General features: G+C 40.4%; 1 protein-coding gene across 1 annotated transcript in view; it reads right to left on the reverse strand.

Annotated features, from left to right (window-relative positions):
* Positions 1-86: 86 nt before the first annotated feature.
* dsg2.1 (desmoglein 2, tandem duplicate 1) overlaps positions 87-19,771 on the reverse strand; it is a 21,389-nt gene continuing 1,704 nt past the window's right edge. Inside the window, exons 2-14 of the mRNA XM_037116038.1 lie at positions 17,225-17,320; positions 15,234-15,392; positions 14,866-15,007; positions 11,761-11,921; positions 10,695-10,829; positions 10,336-10,521; positions 8,473-8,915; positions 8,218-8,360; positions 6,801-7,022; positions 5,485-5,727; positions 4,122-4,252; positions 3,612-3,929; positions 87-3,147 (exon numbers count right to left, since the gene is read on the reverse strand). Of these exons, the coding sequence (XP_036971933.1) occupies positions 2,035-3,147; positions 3,612-3,929; positions 4,122-4,252; positions 5,485-5,727; positions 6,801-7,022; positions 8,218-8,360; positions 8,473-8,915; positions 10,336-10,521; positions 10,695-10,829; positions 11,761-11,921; positions 14,866-15,007; positions 15,234-15,392; positions 17,225-17,320 (3,492 nt within the window). The 3' untranslated portion in view covers positions 87-2,034. The remainder of the gene's footprint in view (positions 3,148-3,611; positions 3,930-4,121; positions 4,253-5,484; positions 5,728-6,800; positions 7,023-8,217; positions 8,361-8,472; positions 8,916-10,335; positions 10,522-10,694; positions 10,830-11,760; positions 11,922-14,865; positions 15,008-15,233; positions 15,393-17,224; positions 17,321-19,771) is intronic.

Below are 19,771 nucleotides of genomic sequence, written 5' to 3' on the forward strand. Positions count from 1 at the left end.
CCATGATTTGCATGATTTTCTGACCCGCCTGATCCTGAAACACAGTTTGTGAGCCTAGTTCCAAAATTAAATTCTAAATGGCTGAATGCTTTTTACATGTTTAAAAGAAATACACTGGCAATACTGGCAACAGGTGAATCAGAGAATCTGAGAAGTGCCGGTACTCCGTACCGTTGCGTACCGGACCACTTAAAGCACTGCCATAGACATGTAATTATAGCCTCTCAATGACTTACCCCTAAGCCTGCCATAGTGCACTACTCTCAACAACAATAACATGATTTCCAAGTCAGTGTAAATAAGTATATCTTTATTTGTACTTTTTGTCTTACACGTGTCTTTCACCACCATGTACTCCTTGCTGAATGTGTATAATTCAGGATGGACTCAAGGCTCAAATGTAGTTATATAATTAATTATTGATGTTGAAACTGCAGTGATGTGCTCAACTTTTGTCATCCTCAGAGAACTCCACTGATGTGATCAGCCTCACAGGCTATTCTGTAAGCTCTCAGCAAACCATACAAATATGTAGCCATCAGAACCAGACAGGGAGCCAATGAAAGTTGACTGGGATAGTATGCAGATCTGTCTATATACTGCTGTGTGCCTGCGTTTGCCTGATCTTCCTCATTCCTTTAGGTAGTGTTCTTGTCATGACAGACCATAATCATGGCATGTTAGAGATCCAGTTATTGCCAAAAAAAAAAAAAAAACCCAAAACACTAAAGGCTTGTCATACACTGTAACATAATATACCATTCTAACACAAAAGGACATACAACAATCATTGACCTAAAGTGTTCCATAAAGAATTCAAGAGTTTATTAAAGTAAGCGAGTGTGACATAAATGCATTCCATTGGACATCCCTGAGAGAGACATTATCTCCAAATTAATGCCACTGCATAAGCATTGCTCTCCATAGTAATGAATGAAACCCATGTTTCACCATATGTATAAACATACACACAAAAACACACACACACACGCACACACAGAGTTTTATGATATGCTTAAAAGTGCTTCTGCTTAAAAAAAATGTGGCAATAGCATTAGCTTGGCAGAATGACAAGTAACTATAAACAAGGACCATTCCAAAGAGTTAACGTCAGCCATATAATAACAACAATTAATGACAATCAGTCTGACAAACCACAGTACTATGATCAAGTGGTTGTGTTTTCTGATCTGGCTGTTTCTTTCAATGGTGTTTTGTCCTCTAGTATATGATAACGTATTTTCACCCCACCACTCTAGCAGTGGGAGGGAACAAGCCTGCACAGGATGTTTGGTCATTACATTACGACAGAGGCATTACGACATGCACATTTTACACCTCCATAACCCTGACTGACCCGGTTCGAAATTCAAAATTGGGAACTCTGGAAAAGAACCAGGTCATTTCAATCTGTGTGAACTGAACCTTTACGTAGCTGTTTTGAAGTGTGAACTTGCACAACACTCCAGGCAGGTAGCTGAAGGAAGGGTTGCACCCTGCTGCCACTGATTCAAGATACAGAGCACTGACGTTGCTGTGGTAACAATTGCAGCATTGTAACATGCTCACAACAAAAATGCTTAAATCAAGATTTCTACTTTTAGTGTTTATTATGTTTGGACCAAGCCAGCTCAAAGTTTTTGAGGACTGTTCTTTCTGTTAATGCTCCACTGGTTTTCCAGCGTTGTGGCCAATAATGAAAAATCATTTGAAATACTGACATTCTCTTGATTAAATTCTGGCCATGCTGTGTGAGCCACAAGAATTTAGAGAAACACAGACAATTATCAGTGCAGAACATGTTGACAAAAATATCACTGCCAAAACAAACTAAGCAATGGCCAGAACAAACCATAGAGGTTGTTCATTAGCATATTTTGGAATAAAGTAGAAGCTGTAGTATGAATGTGCATAAACATGTAGCTTGATTCCATGTAAACTGCTGCATCACACCCTCCACCAATAAACTGATATAGAGTGTCTCCCCTTAAGATTGTCAGAAGTGTGACCCACATTAAACCGACATTCTCCATTTTACAGTTCCGTGAACTTCTCCTGCACCATCACCTTGCTGTAGGTGGGCACTGTGCCCACAGTGGTTGCAGATGAGCCCAATAAGCTGCTCTGTGAGACAGCAGATGTGCGGCCCTTGCTGTAAAGAACATTTTGAGAGCCAGAGCTGTCACTGCTCTTGGAAAGACCCCCTGCCTCCTGGACCAGCTGCCCTCCACTGCTTAGTGGCCCTCCAACCACCAGGACTCTCTGAGATCCTGAAAGTCCTCCTGATTGTAGAGTGCCCCCTTGCAGAAGGGAGGTCTGGCTCCCCTTCAGCACTTTCACTGACCCTGCAGGGACCTTGCCCTCCATGACCATCATTGTCTGAGAGCCAGAGAGGTTGCCAGTGTGGATCAGGTTGGCACCACCCCCCTCGACCCCACTTCTCCCCACCAGGACCATGCTGGGACCCTGGGCTTGTCCAGTGGACATCACTGTCTGTCCCTGAATAACCATGCCTTGGGCAGGACCACTCTGAGTGCTGTTAACCAGTACCATGCCCTGCAGGTTGGTGGCTGGTGCCTCAGCCAGCAGCATGGTGTTCTGAGCCTGTGGCTGGACTACGTAGTGCATTGGCTGCATCACAGGGGTGGTGGTGTAGTAGACAGGCTGTTGCTGCTGCAGCAGGAGCATCTGACATTGATTTACCATTCCTTGCTTTGCCATGGCCATCCCTTGTCTCACTGTAGCTGTGTTTTCCTTCACCACCTGAGAACTCTGAGATGTCTCCCTGACCACATTCTGAACTGTTTTGGGGATGGCTGGCTGCAGCTGGGGTGGAGGGGGGAGCTGCTGGGGTGGAGGAGGGAGCTGCTGGGTAGTCACCACACTTGATACTGAGCTCTTGGTATTAACAGAGGGAGTGGGTAGTGGAGTCAAGGCTTGTTTGACTTCTGTTGAGATCTTCTTGCCGCCACACACCTCAGCCAGGGTCTTGAACTTTGGCCCGAGGTCATCGAGGAACTGCAGGTCAGTGTCAGACTCCAGGAGGCTGCAGCAGCCCACTGAGCCAGCAGAGGAGCCCTGACCCTCGAAGTCATAGACCAACAGACTGTCCTTTACTCCTTGGTTCTCACTGCCACTGTTCACCTTCTGTTGAAAGAGCAAAAGAAATCATCACTGAGGTTAGCTTTTTGAGCACGGACTTTCAAAATTGCAATTTCATTATTATTCTGTAGAAATACCAAAGCCCTTGTGTATTCATATACTGTAACCTCACACAGTTATGTCTTTCATCAGATGTGCATTTGAGGTAGTTAGCAGAGAGAGCTCTTTAAAAAAGGTTATCAGATGTAAAGTCTAAACTTTTTTAACTGATAGGACATTCAAAATGTTTTTGAATTTTTGGTTGAGCTCGCGCCAGCTATACCTCTTTTATCCAGTTAGATTTGTGTTCTGTGAAAGCCCTGAGAGGAAGCTAGCTTCAGACTTCAGAACAATTGTCCTGGGCCTTTTCCCAACATTTGAAAATTATCAACATAAATGTGTCAAGGGTGAGAAAGGCCTACTGTGGGTCACTGAAGACAACTTGTAGAAATACTAAAATGATTCCTCACCTGGAAATAGTACTGTCTCAGGAAGTGGTCTGGCAGAGCCATGCCGTCATAAAGTCCTCCACCTACTCCTGATTCTCTACTCTCAAACTCAGAGTAGAAGCCACTGCCACTCATCTGGTTCATCCTCCCCATTGTCCCTTCTCTGTGGACACTAGAAAAACCTTCTGGGTAGATCGCCCCATTCATCCCATCCATGGAAGTGACTGATTTCTCGTAGTCAAAAGATGCCATGGGTGCCAATGTTGAAGTTCTGTTAGCCATTCCCGTCTCCACCATCTGTCCATCCATTTGTGTTGGCATGGTCAGTAGCGGCACCTCCTATCATGGACCAGTAATCAAAATGATAGACAAGAGTACAGTTATTCTGCTGCCTAGCAGTCAAACATCACATCATGCAGCTTTTAAACAGACATCATCTCAATAGCAGGTGACCAGTATGTATGGAAACATTCCTGCCCGGTAACAGTGGTATCATGTGTTTTAAAGGTAAATATTGTATGTTAGTCTTACCGTATTCTCTCCCTGGCCCTCAGTGCGGTAGTTAATGAGGTGTGATTTGGTGTCAAATGGCATCTCAGTAAAGTTTCCTGGCAGTCCTGCAGCCCCGCCACAATTACAGAAGAGCAGCAACAGAGGAATGACTGTAAAAACAACAACGACAAAGTTTTAGTCTAACTTGAAAGCTGTGATGTGGGGACTGCAGTGGTGGTGGTGTCCTCCAAAAAAGGAGGGCCAGTTTCCATTTCCTTGGCTAATTATGTCTTTTCTTGTGTTAAGCAACTACGTTGTTCTTTACAAGCAACACATGTTGTTTCAGTAACTCTTCTGGTATACCTAGCATGCTGTAATGCATCTGATATTTTCTTATTGTCTGACTGTCTGGCCTCTTCGGTGTGGCGGCATATTTGGCCATTTGCTACCTGCAGTTCGGACTCACAATTACATCTAACACTAAAGAGAGCTCAGAATTAACTCTGATTGATTTTCCCACCACAACTGCTCAGAGCTAGTTCCTTGTGGCTGTTGGACTAATTTAAAGGATCTGAAAACTTATTTTCTCATTCACCCAGTCAAGATAAAAACACTGCTTTGTGCCAAAGTTACAGCAGTTGTGGTCATTAAGCCTTGATGAAGAATTCTTTTTAGTGTTAATAATCCATCCATCCATCCATCATCTGTACACATTATATGTACGCCGCTTAATCCTCTGCAGGGTCGCGGGGGGGGCTGGAGCCTATCCCAGCTGACTTAGGGCGAAGGCAGGGGACACCCTGGACAGGTCGCCAGTCTATCGCAGGGCTACACATAGAGACAAACAACCACACTCTCATTCACACCTACGGACAATTTAGAATGATCAATTAACCTCAGTATGTTTTTGGACTGTGGGAGGAAGCCGGAGTACCCGGTGAAAACCCACGCTTGCACAGGGAGAACATACAAACTCCACACAGAAAGATCCCAGGCGTCCCAACCAGGACGCGAACCGGCGATCTTCTAGCTGTGAGGCAGCAGTGCTAGCCACAATAATTATCAATAATACTTAATTATTCTATTTAATTGACCCCAGTTTTAGAAAGTTATAGAGAAATATTCCAGATTCAAAACCAGGTTGTCATGGGGTTTCAGTGCTCGGGTATAGTTCCTTATCTCTATTATTTAATAGACTTCAATTGGCTTCACACTCATTTCATAACATCTGATGTATAAAGAATATTTTTTAAATGTATTGGTGCCCCACATATCAATCTTTAATTAACTTAAACTGGATTTAACCTACCTCAACTTTTGCAATCCCTTTCGATTGTCTTGAATATAACAAAGGTGTTGATAACACAACTCCTCATTGGAACGAGCATCACATTATACTTACGCAGTAAGAGCAGCAGGCCTAGTAGTAGCAGCCCAATGCCTGCAGGTCCTAATTCTGCTCCTTTGCTGGGCTGACCATTGGCGCCTCGTTTTCCACATAACACTCCATCCTCACAGGTACAAACTTGGACATTCACTTTTTGTGGTTCAGGACAGGCCTTTCCCTGCTCATCCTTCACCAAAAATTCCACTTCATAAATGCCAGGCCACATTGACTCCTGAGCCCTTAGGATAGCTGCCGTTTCTGCCGGCAATAAGGAAAAACATATGAAAAGTGTACAAAACATTTTTGTTTCATTATCAAATAAACAGTCATCTAGAAAAAGGAATCAAGCTTAAATTAGCCTTTTTCCACATCCTACTTAAAAACAAGGTTTGAAACATTCTGTTGATGGGGGTTGCAAGTTTTACGTCTTCTGATACAGCTACTACAAATAATCTGTTGAACCAAACAACCTTGCTCTATTTTTGATGTTTTCTGTTTTAAAGACTTAAGATGGTGAAATTCCTTCCCAAAGATTTTTTTCTATTTTTCATTAAAGACCATTACAATGAATTGGCAGCTGTAAGATTAGCTTTGGTTTCAGTGATTTTTGTGATGTGCCCATATGCATGATAGTTCATCGTTCTTTATGTTAATACGTATTCTAACATCAGGGCTGCCAACTTTTCAGTTTAGTTTGGAGTGTGATTTGTGTATCAGTGAAGTTGTTGCATTTAGGCATTCTTCAGCATTACCAACCATAGGATCTGGCTCACACAATCTATGTCAAGTCAATAATCAAGGTCGATAATTAACAAGTTTGATCGTTCAGCATACCTGCCAACCTTCAGACATCATGTCCTAAATCAGTTTCATTTTTTAGAGCTTTGTTAATTTCATGATTTTTCCATTGTATATGAATACACATCCTAATATAATAAGCCCTTATTTGGAATCGCTTGAAAGTTTCAGAGAGTGACAGAGGCAACCCCCATAACCATAGTAACTCACTGTCACTCTTGCCTGCCGGCATGCACTGCAATGCAGAGGCTTAGTATGTCAGACTTTTTCTGTTCAAAGTATTCTGTTAGTCTCAAACTAGTCCACTAGTCTTAAATGCATTAATGTTCCAGTCAAAACAATCTTAATGCTTGTGAATTTACTCTGCATTTGTAAAGCATAAAGCACTTTTGTAGAATTGAGAAAATTATTTCACTTTGGCAACCCTTAGTTGTATAAAAGTGACCATTAATACTGATTAATATTTTAATATTCTAATTAGTATTTGTACATTTGATCAACCATAACTTAATAATTGTCAGTGTTCTCCTCACCATTGAGATGTTCCACCTGCCATTTGCCCTTTGTGCCCTCTGGGACAATGGCAAAGTCAAAAGGTGCTCCATTAGGGAAACTATCCTCATCTTTTGCATTCACAATAACAGCATCTTCTGTAGTACACATGGACTGGAAGTCACTGGTTAAGGTGGGGCAGTGGTCATTAAAATCTTCCACCTGGATGGCTATGGTGCCAGTTGATGTCTTTCCATTCATATCTGAATTGGGGAAAAAAAGAAATAATAACATATAATTATTTCCATTTTTCAGAGACAACTACATAGTCAAGAATTTCATCCCGGATATGAAGGAAAATAGGTGTACACAATTGTTTGGCCAGCTAGTGGTGGGAACTAATGGTGCTTTTTGGCTGTTGTACTGTTTTACAGTGTGTGACTACTCACCACAAAGAGCAAGTGTACTAACTGCACCAGCTAGCGTTGGTGTTAGCATTAGTATTTATGACTTTACATAAGATTCATGGATTGCTATAGAGCCAGAACAGTGAATTTTGGCATAGACAATAAAATGAACTTTCAGAATTGCTGTTTTAATGCCAGTGTTTACTGTATCAGTTCAGGTTTTTTTTTTCACTTAAATTTTTCTATGCCAAAGTAAATAAATAATAATAATACATTATTCTATATCTATGCTCCCAAAAGATATAATGTTCTAGTACTCTATGGCTATATCCCATGGTCTTTAGCAGGGGTCCTTTACCTCAAGAGGATACTGCAGACGTGCTGCAAAATTATTGTTGATAATATTTTGAAAGTTTAACATTTTTCAAAGAAAAATTGATTTGTATGAAAATACACATTACTATGAATTCGGCATAATCATAAAAATGAATTTATAGGTGAAAAAAATAAAAATGAACTCAACATTAATCATGGTCTACGCATGCTTCCTTGTAATTCATGTGAGCAACTTATAACTATGCTAAGTATACTAAATCACTGTGGTATCTATCCATAACAGTGAACAGATCAGTTAACTAAATACTATTGAAACAGATGCCATCTCTGCATCATGGTAGGTGCGTTGTGTATTTTCCTACTTTTTTGTCCTTTGCCCATCACACCTATGTTTTATACTATACATTTAGCGGGGGGTCCCTTCTTTGTCTCTTTATCAACTAAGGGGCCACTGAAGACCTTCTCTAGACTAAAGCCATCCTTTTGCCAAACTTTCTTTTTTAGCTCCAATATTGACAAGACTTTAAAAACAGCATTTTCAGTTTTTGTTTCATCTATCACTTGAAACAAAACATTAGGTAAACACTGCGGAGTTAAGAATCAAACTTTGAGTTTGAGTAACTTTTTACAGCTACTTCACTAAGATTACTAGTTTGACATCAAACAAACAACAAAACAGCTTGAGCTGGAGCAGACGCATGGGTGAAGAGTGTACCTTCTGGAATACTCAACACATGAGCATAATAGGTCCCATTGACCAGGAATGGAGATTCTCTGTCGGGCTTCTTGTTTAGTTTGATCTCAGCTGTCTTTGGATCGATAGTTAGCCAGTTGTCAGGGTCTGAGCCCTTGGCATACCTGCAGCAGAAATAAGTGGTGTCAGTTATTATCACTGAGGAATAAAATTAGGATGACATTGTGGTTTTAACTTTAGAGGCTTTCTTGTGTATATGTCTGAGTAAGCACTGACCTGACATTCTCAGCTGGTTTCCCAGTGTCTCCATCTATTGCAGGGTATCGGGCAATAACCTTAGTTAAGTCAATTTCGCCACCCTCTGAGATGGGAATAGATTTGACTTTGGGGTCAAAAGCTGCCCCCTCTGGCTGATTCTTGACATTGATTTTGATTGGATAGGTTTTATATTTGGTCCCACTTTGCCATGATGATCCTCCAGACCAACCTCCAGCACCAGTGGCACTACCTGCTCCGCCTCCCCCACCAGCTCCGCCTCCCCCACCCCCACCTGCTCCGCCTCCCCCACCTGCTCCGCCCCCTCCCCCAGCACCCGTTGGTCTGCCTGGTCCAAAACTTATACCAGTTCCAACATTTCCCCCAGATCCACTATGTGGTGGAGCCTTGTTTCTCACAGCTATTCCGAGGTCAAGGTCCTTCACGTCCTCATAATCCACAGCCTGTGAAATGGCATACACAAACACAATAGACAAAGTTCATTAATATAACTTATAAGAGACGTCAACATTTGTCAGTACAGACACGCTGCATTGAATAAAACAAGGACTGAACAGCAGATGTAGCCATGTCATTGTCCACAAACACTTTATCCCTTTTATGGGGTCGCAGGGTTTTTTTGGTGGAGCCAATTCCAGCTGTCTCCGGGCGAGGGCAGGGTATTCCCTGGACAAGTCCCCAACTCATCGCAGGGCCCTTACTGACGACAGAGTCTGCCATGCAAGGTGCACATCAGGAGCAATTTGGGGTTCAGTATCTTGCTCAATGACATTTTGACTTGCAGCTAGGGTCAACCCGGAACCAGGATTTGAGCCAGCAACCTTCTGATCACTAGCTGACCTGCTCTACCCACTGAGCTACAGCCACCCCCACTGCAAATGCTGTGTATTGGTTAAATCGGTGTTGTTAATTTTGATTCAATATGGGATATAAACCACGCTTTGTGTTGAACATTTTGAGACAGCTAAAACTCAAAGGCAGGCTAAAAAACTGCAGAGTTGGCACCCTTCAAAGCATTGGCATATCCTCAGAGATAATTTCATTTTAATGTGGTGGAGGAGTTATTTTACAATCATAATCCCAGGTGCTATTTTTTTTGGCTGGTGCTAGGGTAAAGACAAATTTTGCTTTGTGAGCCCCCTGCGTACCAGAAATGGAAACAAATGACACCAGCTCTGGAGCCAAACTCCTGGTTAAGGCCTGCACCCTTTATCAAAACTCCAATTTCATATAAGGATTGTGGGGTTTCTCCAGATGGTGTGTAAATGTTGGAATTGTTATTGTCAGTGTTATTGATTGTCCACCACCCACACAATATTTGAGCATTAGGTGATTCACATGTGTGCCTGGAACTGAGGTAAAAGACTTTGAACGGTATGTCGTGTACACTCTTGTAAACTAAAGTTAACTGATCACCACCTGGTGGACTGCCGTACAGACCTGGTAAACCCAAGCTTTTAGTGAGGGCGAGTGTTGGGTTGACTTAGTCCTTTCCAGTCCTTTCTACACCTGCTCCTGTCATAATGGGCAGATTACTCCTTTCAACTTGTCGTCAAATATAGTCTGCAATTACCAGATCCCACAAAAGAAGACCTAACAATATATTTCCTGTCAGCTAGAATTGCAGAAACAAGGTGCTGGAGTAGCTCATTTAGTAGAGCATGTGTCCATGCACAGAGGCTGTGCCCTCACTGCAGGGATTGGGGCCAGGATCCAACTCTTGCCTGTGGCCTTTTGCTGCATGTTATCCTCTCTCTAATCCTGTTACCTGGCTTCTGCTGTACTATAAAAATAAAGCCAGGAAAAGGGCAAGAATAATAAAACACAATTGTAGAAACACTCTTGTTGCTCATTCACCAGTACCTTGTCAAGCATTAGGATGCCCTCATTGGTGTTGGGGTCTGTTTTAATGCTGAAGTACCCCGCCTCATTGCCTTTGACAATTTCAAACTCAGCCTCCCAGTTGTCTGTTCCCTCCAAGTCCAGGTCCTCTGCTTTGATCCTCATCACCTCAACACCTTTTGTGTTCTCCTCAATGCTGCCCTCATACTGCAAGTAAAACATACATAATGATATTAAAATAGAAAGGGTTCATTTTTGCTTTTTTCTTTCAACAACACAAAGGAATACACTAAAATCATGTAGCTCATAACCCTACAGTTTATATATATATATATATATACGAACAGTAAACTACAGAAGAGTGTAAGAAAGTAAACTACCTTTGCTTTTTCCAAAGTGGGAAGGTTGTCATTCACATCTCGGATATTAATAGTCACAGTGGTAGTTGCAGTATTTCCCCCTTCATTGCCATTCAAGTCTTGAGCTTTCACCGTCAGAGTGTACTTATCAACTGTCTGAAATCAGAGAATGGCCATAAAATATTTTCAAAGACTGTATGATATATATATATTAGACTTAATTGTTCGTTCTGAAAATTAAACTTGAACCATACAATGTGACGTTTGCTGCATGGTTGCACCACAAAGCAATACTCCCATTTGCTGTAGTTTCAGATATCACAGTATTCATAGCCAATGAACTTGTCAGTCTGGTCTAGTCGAAAGTCATTCAACATTAAAGTGGGGAAACAGGAACTTATTGAATATTTTGATCAAATTGCCCATCCCCAAGAGGATTAGAAGGTTATGTGTATGTTGGTTACTCATAAGTTGTTAAGTAAGCAGTAACATAAGATGATGTTGGAATGTTGGTTCAACTGTGTCTACAATGATACTTCAAGGAGAAGAGTTAAAACAAGTTACATGTTACAACAAGATCAGGTGTGGCCCTACTGTTGTGGTGTTTGTACAACCACTGTTCTTCTAGTTTCACTTTGGACAAATAAAGACTACCTAGGCATATGGAAAGTTACTTCGTCTAATGAAGGTGAAGTCTTTAAGGTGTGTTCAAGCACAGGTTTTGGGTGAGACACAGGTGTAGAAAGGCTTCCTGACTTATGCAGCTTTGTGGTGTTGCACTCAGACCCATATGCTTACCCATTCAATCCATGTTTTATAAAATGGTTGCTTGGAGCAGTTTATAGTGTGCATTTGTCATAAATCTTATGACAGCATTATTAGCAACAGTGAAAGTAATGAGGGTGAGAAAAGACAGAAGTACATTGCCTCAGGATAAGAACTCCACTCTGTTGTTCCCATTTTATCAACACCTTGACTGAATGTGAATGGTGACTGGACTTGCTGACACTGATCAACTGATAGTGTGAAGGAATTAAGTTCTCTGGAATTTACAGTAGCCCAATGGATATGTTGCTTTTATCCATACTTCTCTATCCAAGGAAGGATTGTTGACATAGATGGTCCCATCCTTTGAAATGGAGAACATGTCACCAGGTGGATTCTGATCCAAGAGGGTGTAGGCAATCATGGAGTTCGGATTATCAGGTTCATCAGCATCAGTTGCATTTACTTTCATGACTGAAGTTCCTGTAAATAACAGATAATGAGGCGATCATTAAACTTAAATATGCCCTGAGTAGTTTTGTTGCAAACAAAAAAAAAATGAGTTTACATCCAGTGTTTCTCACAAGAAACCCCTAGGGCTCTATTTCACAATGCGGCACAGCGCAGCACAAGCCTAATTTCTAGTGTCAAACTACTGCGTATTTTTTCATGCCCAGCGCCCACATTGTGTTAGTAGTAGGGCTGTCAAAATATCACCTTAATTTCAATTGATGAATTAACAGAAACACTGCTGTACATACTGAACGGGAAAGTCCTACAGCCAAACATTCGTTTTCAAACTGAGAGTGGGCTGTGATTAATAGCCAGAAGTTATACAATAACTACCGGACACTGTCGTTTTAGCCTGATAAACATTTAATAAACATTGCATCGATATTGTAACGTATACAAAAAGCATGGATAGTGATAGCTGTTACTCAAACATGAGGTCTTCCTGTGTATAAAGGGGCTCCAAAGTTTATTCATGGTCAAACTATGACCTGTCAGTAGACAACCTCTCTGCTAAATGTTCCGTCTGCTTGGGTGGCCGCTGACTATCCTGCTCTAAAATTTGCACTGAAATGTTTTTTAATTCTCATGGCAAATATTGGCAAATGCAGTTAATTTCGATTAATAAATCAAAGCTTGTAACAAATTAGATTCAGTATTTTAATCACTTGACAGCCCTTGCAAATAGCAAATGTACTTGTTCCCACCTGTGTGTCTTTGGGCATGTTGGTTGTAAAGTGATCTGTGGTCAGGCGCATTGATGGCGCACTGCCACCTGGAGGCTGCAATAACTAACTGCAATGTAGACCAACAAAAAGTTGGTTTTAAGTCAGCGATGCAGCGTTTTTCCTGCTTTTTAAAGGATACATTATTCAGTTAGTAAGATGGGCCTACACAGGTGAGTTCACAACATGTAAACACTATGCTTTAATGAGTGGAGGAATTGCTTTCAGTCACTTTAAATGTTTCCATGAATGCAGTAATGTCACTGTAACAAATATCATGGCACATTTTAGGAGCAAAACTAAAAGCTGTAGTTTTAAAGTTGACAGGAAAAATTGAACCTTTTATTTTACTGTATGAATCTGGACTATGTGTGTGTATGTGTGTGACCTTTAGATGAGAGGAAGAACCCAGAATATTAACATAATTTATTAACTGATCCTGTCGGCGAGTCAGGAGTTTTAAATAATCAGTGAAGCTTCTTGTGCACAGATGCTTGTGTTAAAGGCAAGATACTTATCTTAACTCATATAGTTTCTGCTGCTTGAGTAATGCTGAAGACAATTTCATTAACATTTTCCTCACAAAGATGTATTTCACCCACCTGTATCCCAACCCCTATTGATGAGAATGATAATTTGAATGACCCATCCTGTCTGATCCACTGACTGAGATCCATGCAACACTATTACACACAGAGGGACGTGAAGCAGTACTGCTGATCCCCCTCAGTGTATTTTCTCATATGCAGTCAAACAGATTTGTTGATGGGATGGATGATGGTGAAACGACCGAGGCAGGGTGTCCAGCAGAGGACAGCCTAATTGTTTTCTTATGGAAGACAAGTGTGACTGTTCAATATGTGCCTGGTGCTACCGCACCTAGCTCTTAAAGAGAATGGAAGATGATACTTGGATTTGTTTAATTTATGTTAAGCCCAAAACACCCACGACTAAGTCAGAGTCTAAATATAGCCCCTCTGCCCCCTTCGCCCAGATTACCTGACGTTTAACTAGGAAAAGGGAGTTGGACATGCACGCTTGAGCCCTGTCCTTTAGACCGAGTGCCACCGATCATTTAAGTCAGGCTGTAAAATATTTGCAACGTTAATTTTTCTTATCACTGAGTCATTCACAGTGGTGTAGCTAGTGATATCCAATTATATTAAGGCAAGTGTACTGCATTACTCTATAATATAACCTGACACCATACTACTCTTCTGCTGATTGGGCTCATGCCAAAAAAAATTTTTTCTGCAGTAGCTCCCTTCACTATGTATGTTATACTTTTGGTATTGCTGATTGAATACCAAATACCATATCTTCATCTTCCTTTTTGTAAATTGAAACATGGCCATTAATCCCCCATATCATGGTGTATAAATATTGAATTCATAAAATATATGTTGGTAAGAGCTCATCATCTTAACATGTTTAAAAGAAAACTGTCATTATATCTAATTCATGAGGTCTATTGTTTACTTGTACATGTGTATTTATATATATTTATTTTCCCTTGTATTCATTTTTTTATGTATTTCAATATTGTTATGGTCTTCTGATTTTGTCTTTGTTTTTTTGTTTTTTGTTTTTGTTTGTTGCTGTAATGGAGGTGGTCCTTCGTGAAAGCCTGATGGCTTCTTGACCTCTCCTGATACATATGTTATTTTTGTAATCATCACATTTTATCTAAGCTTACGTGTGCAAAGAAAATAAATAAAAGTAAAGTACATTTTTCAAAAATCTAGACAACACGCAACGGGGCTAAAATGCGCGTGCAGCACACATTCTTGCAATTGGTTACATAGCTTACAGCTGATTGAGAGGTTGCTGTGATGGGCCAAGAAACAGAGCAGTGCAGAAATGTAAAAAAAAATATAAAAATATATAAAATATATAAATATATGTATAATCCATGGATGCTAGCAATGCAAGTTTTGAAAAAGAATCTTTAAAACACAAAATCTTCTTTGCATGAAATACATTCAGCATGTTTGATTTCTAATATACATACGTTTTTGATGAGTAACAGTGAATTCTCACAACAGATAAACAAAATGTATAAAACTGCTAGAAATCACAGTGTTTTTCTTTTATTATTAGTTTTTATTAGTTTGAGCCAGTGATGACTACTTTTCCATCATGTAACAGGATCGCGATTTGTGAGAGCTGTATATCAAAACAGAAACACTAACCTGTAGGACTGAGCTCATCCACTTCCCCAGGGTTCATTTTTTGAAACACTGGAGTGTTGTCATTCTCATCTACAACCTGGAATCGTATGTCAACATTTTCCTCTGCTAGTGCGCCATTTTTGTATTTAGCAACACCCTGAAGCTGAAACAGAGAAGTCAAAAGTTGCCATCTTTATCATCTGTCTTAACAGGTGAATTTACAATATTAAATGGCCCGCGGCAATATAACAGAAATTTGCTGCCTAATTGTTCAATTGTACTAGTTGTACTTGTGAAAAGCAGCATTTGATACATCTTAGCGAGGGAAAAGTGACATCAGAGTCAAAAAGTACAGTAGAATAGAAAAGAATATTTCAAGTAACACTCACATCATATGTACTAATGAACTCCCTGTCAAGAACTTTGGTCACACGAATTACTCCAGTTGTAGGATGAACCACAAACACATGATAGGGAGGACTGTTTGCACCAACACCTTCAAGGGAATAGACAATATTTCCACTACCATCGTCAAAGTCTGAGTGGATCTGAAATACAGAGAAGAAGAGCTGATTGGGATGAACACAGTTTAATTCATATTAGTTAAAGTGCACGAGAAGAAAACAACAACAAAGGATTTGCACCAGACAAACAAAGAATAAAGAAAAATCATGCCTATGCTGTTTTACTTTTTTCATAACTGTGAAAAACCACCAGGTGCCTCTCTTGGTGGAAACCTGGGCAAATGTGATGGGAATGCTGGCAGTACAGTATGTAAGGGTTGAAGAAAAAAACTGTAGAATACCTACACACTGCTATCACTACATCTCTCTATAAAAGCAAGACATCATTGTCTGTGTGTCTGTCTGTCTTTCTGTGTGTGTGTGCCTCAAATAACAGATCAGGATCAGACTGACCTGAGATTTTCAGCATGGCTGCTGCGTGGTGTAAGGGTGTGCAACATTGGATTTGTTTGGACTACAATAATATCGTTAATAAATTATTTCATAAATGCTTTACCAATTCCACTAGCATCGTCAACCAAAGCCACCATAGTCATGTGTGCACCAGAGCCAATCACAACAGAGCTCATCCCCATGACATACCTTAAGAAAGAAGCAGATTTATACCTGCATCGGCGCAAGCGGGACCAGAATTTTGCCTGCAGTTCGGTCCCGTTCTGTGCATCTAAACTGACTGTTGTGGATAAATGAGATTAAACAAGTCCACACCGAGTTCGTTTGTGTCTGAGGAGATCTGGATCCGCAAGGACAACAAATTGGAATCGGAATCTGTGGATGTTCGTGTGTAGCTAGCTGCTAGCCCACCCTCATGCTCCACCTCCTGACACGCCGGACGCGCCGGCACGTCCAAAACTGGATTTACGGTAAATAATGTCCGCCACGCTTTTTCGCGAACATTACCATCATGTTTGCTTTGTGTCTGGTGCAAGAAGAAACGGTTGAATATTGAGCAGGCAGGGAGGAGCTGAGGGAGACCTGAGCCAGGACCTGAGTCATTGCCTGCATTTAAATGTAAATAGTTACATATAACTTTGTAAATTTCAAAAACTCAAATTTAGCAAACATCAATTCATATTTGCATCATGAGTAATAAAAATGGTTTGTTAAACATATTTGTGGTTTACACAGTAAAAAAATCTTAATTTTTTCCTACTCAGATTTTATGTTTTTTGTGATTTGTGTCACAATGAAACAATAACTGTACAGTCACACATGTGAGGTTGTGCTGAAAATAATGACACCAAACAAAGCAAGGTAAATAGTTTATACGGCGAAATATAATAGTAAAATCCAAAGTAGTCAAAAACGGCCAACTATATCCCTACGTTCCACCTTTAAACACAGCCTCATTGGGCCATCCATGGCCATCCTTCCAAAAGCTACTTAACCTCCTACTTTTCAATAGGAATACAAACCTCCTATGGGCAATGCGCTAGTAGCTCAAAAAGAAGTTGATATGTTGTCCTCTTTGCCCAGGTACATTCTTTCTTTAAGTAAATGTTTTACAATTTTCATGTCAGCAGCAGTAGCCAGCAGTTGACCACGCTCACAGTCAGGCAGTGCAATGAACATTTCTGCCATCGCTGCAAATTTAGATCGTAGTTTTTCTTGTGAACCACAACTTTACTTGTCAGATTCACTCATTCACACACACATTCATGCACTGATGGCATGCATGGTGCCAACTGCTCATCAGGAGCAATTTGGGGTTCAGTATCTTGCTCAAGGACTCTTTGACATTCAGCTAGGGGGGAGCCGGGATTCAAACCATCGACTTTCTGTTTACTAGACAACCCGCTCTACATCCTGATTCCCTCAGCTGCCCCAACAAAGACAGACAAAGACCAATGACTTACCTTAGCAATATTTAGGTCTTGAGTGTAGTCTACATTTTCTTTCAGTGGTTTCCTCGGGGGAATCCAGACAGCATTCACCACAGCAACAGCCCAGAGCTGCAAAACAGTAGATGTAATTACTTTACAGTGACGCCATAGTTGACAGACTTATCTATCGTCCACACATGTAAAGTCTGCAAATCATTTTAAGTTGGATTATCAGATAGTCAAGCATAAGATGAAACTGTATGAAAAAACAAAAACAAAATGAAACTGTCAACAGAGACAACACCAGCAAAGTATTTCAATAGTCATAGACAACCATGGACTGTTTGCTGTCAGGCCTAAAGGCTGTGGCTGTGACACCTCCCTCAACACCCCCCTGGCTTATATTAAATGTGTAAGGCAATTGTTATCATGATGTTTTTCATTTGAAACAATTAGGAGAAGATAAAGAGGATAGTTGCTCGAAGAGGTCTTTGGTTTGATTAAAAGTGACTACTGATGTTTCCACTGTATAACTATAAATTTTTAGCCAACCAGTTTTGTGTGAGCTTCACCAAAGAATGCGTTGGCAAGATCCACTCTGACGTGTGTAACTGTGTATTGCTTTGAAAATAAGCACAATTTCCTTGAATGATGTACTGGTCCTTTTGCATTCAGAGCGCCACAGAAATGTAACTAACCACAAGAGAAGTCTGTCATATTGGCAGCTGTCTGGGGCAGATACTGGTAAACTCTTAATTTAACCCGGTACAGATTCTAATTCAAACATTATCTTTCAGAATTTCGATGGACATTTTTCAAATTTCTAGTGTGTGGCAAATACAGCATATGTGTAGAACATGCACTCTTAACATTCAAAAAGGCCTTCATGTAACCTTTGGGAGCTGTGTGCCATCAAATGGCAAGGTGCACATAGAACAGAATAGAACCAAAGTGCATGTTGTTTTCTCTATGCTTTTGGTGAAGGAGTGGTACCAATTTGCGCTGACGTACAACATGCAACAGCTGTGCTGGCAAGTTCAGGCAGTCTACAAAGAACCCAAACCAGCAGAAGGCTAAGTTTACAAATGGAAATCATAAGGAGTAGTGGATTATCCAAGTTTTGATAGTGTGTCTGCTTTGTTGTTGATTCTAGTTTATCTTGTGCTTGTCATTTTATTAAAAAAAATTTAAATAACAACATAACACAATAACATAAGCTAGAAGGGCACAGAGGAAGTGTCACAGCCATTAAAATGTGGATACAGCCCTTGACGAATTATACTGTCAAGATCTTAATTATCAAAGTGGATTTTTTTAATGCATGATGAACAGCATCACTCCTGAAAACCCATAAAAATCACAAAAATGTAACTTTGTAATGATCTTGTTCCCAAGCATTAAGAAAGTAGAGGCCAAATCCTAATTACCTCTTGAGCATGCCTTATTAATTAGTTACCATGACTTAATGGTCTTATGACCACACTTCAATTGTGGCAATGCACTTGCATTTCTATTTTTTAAAAGTAATTAGATAGACTCCATACTACTGCACCCCAATCATGTAAATAAATAAGGTGGAGTGATGCATTCACCTCCTGCTGCTCCTTCTCTGTCCAGTCAAACTGAAATTTGACCTGCCAGTTTGAGAGTGAGGCTGGCACTGGCCTTTTGTTCAGTAAATACAGGCTGTTGCCTTTTCCTGTCATATCAAATTGTTTTTTTACTGAACTGTTAACAGCGCAGCATGTCAGCCACAGGTTTACATTTCTTCATATACCTGTCAAATTTGTAATATAACTTACAAGACTTTTCTTTTTTTCTACTGAAATGCCCATTTTCAGGTCCAAGTATTGTTGGGGCTTGCGTGTAAAAGGATCCACCTTTGAGGCACTGTGTAGCTGCTTGTGTCTAGTCAACAAGCCGACACACCCTATGTTCCACCCTATTAGCCAACTAATCCCCATTTATCAACGCCTGGGCATGTCAGGATAACAGAAAAGGTATGATGAGAAAATGAGAAGGGAGTGGCTTCACATCTTTAGTGAAAAAGGAGAACTCAGAGTCACAAGGGGTATCGCGTGTATGAAACTCTGCTGAGTACAAATAACTTACTGAATCAAAACTAATGGTGGGAACTACTTGTCTTCACTATTCATCTGAGAAAATATCTCTATGGTCTTTGCAAACCTTCCCAACTAATAACTATTTTGTGTTAATTCACAATAAAGCCTTGGCCTTGGTTTATGTCAGCAACACCACAACAGTTATTTGTTTTAGAATCAATCTGAAAATCTTTAAGCCAGCCACAAAATAATATAATAAATACTCAACGTATGATCCAGAGAATAAGAATATTGTCCTTTTATGCTGGTTTCAGCACAAACATACCTTCCTGTGACATTTCCATTACTCTTCGAGTCAAGCAACTAAATATGAAACAAACAGCTACAGGTAACAGAAATAACAAGCAGCCCAGCATTGTGCCATTTTCCCTTTACATCTAACAAATACAAACAACAAAATAGCATGACATATTTTACCCAAGAGTTCCATAAAAACTGCACAGTATCAGCAGAAAAA

Source organism: Acanthopagrus latus, chromosome 11 (assembly GCF_904848185.1).
Source record: "Acanthopagrus latus isolate v.2019 chromosome 11, fAcaLat1.1, whole genome shotgun sequence".
NCBI lineage: Eukaryota > Metazoa > Chordata > Actinopteri > Spariformes > Sparidae > Acanthopagrus > Acanthopagrus latus.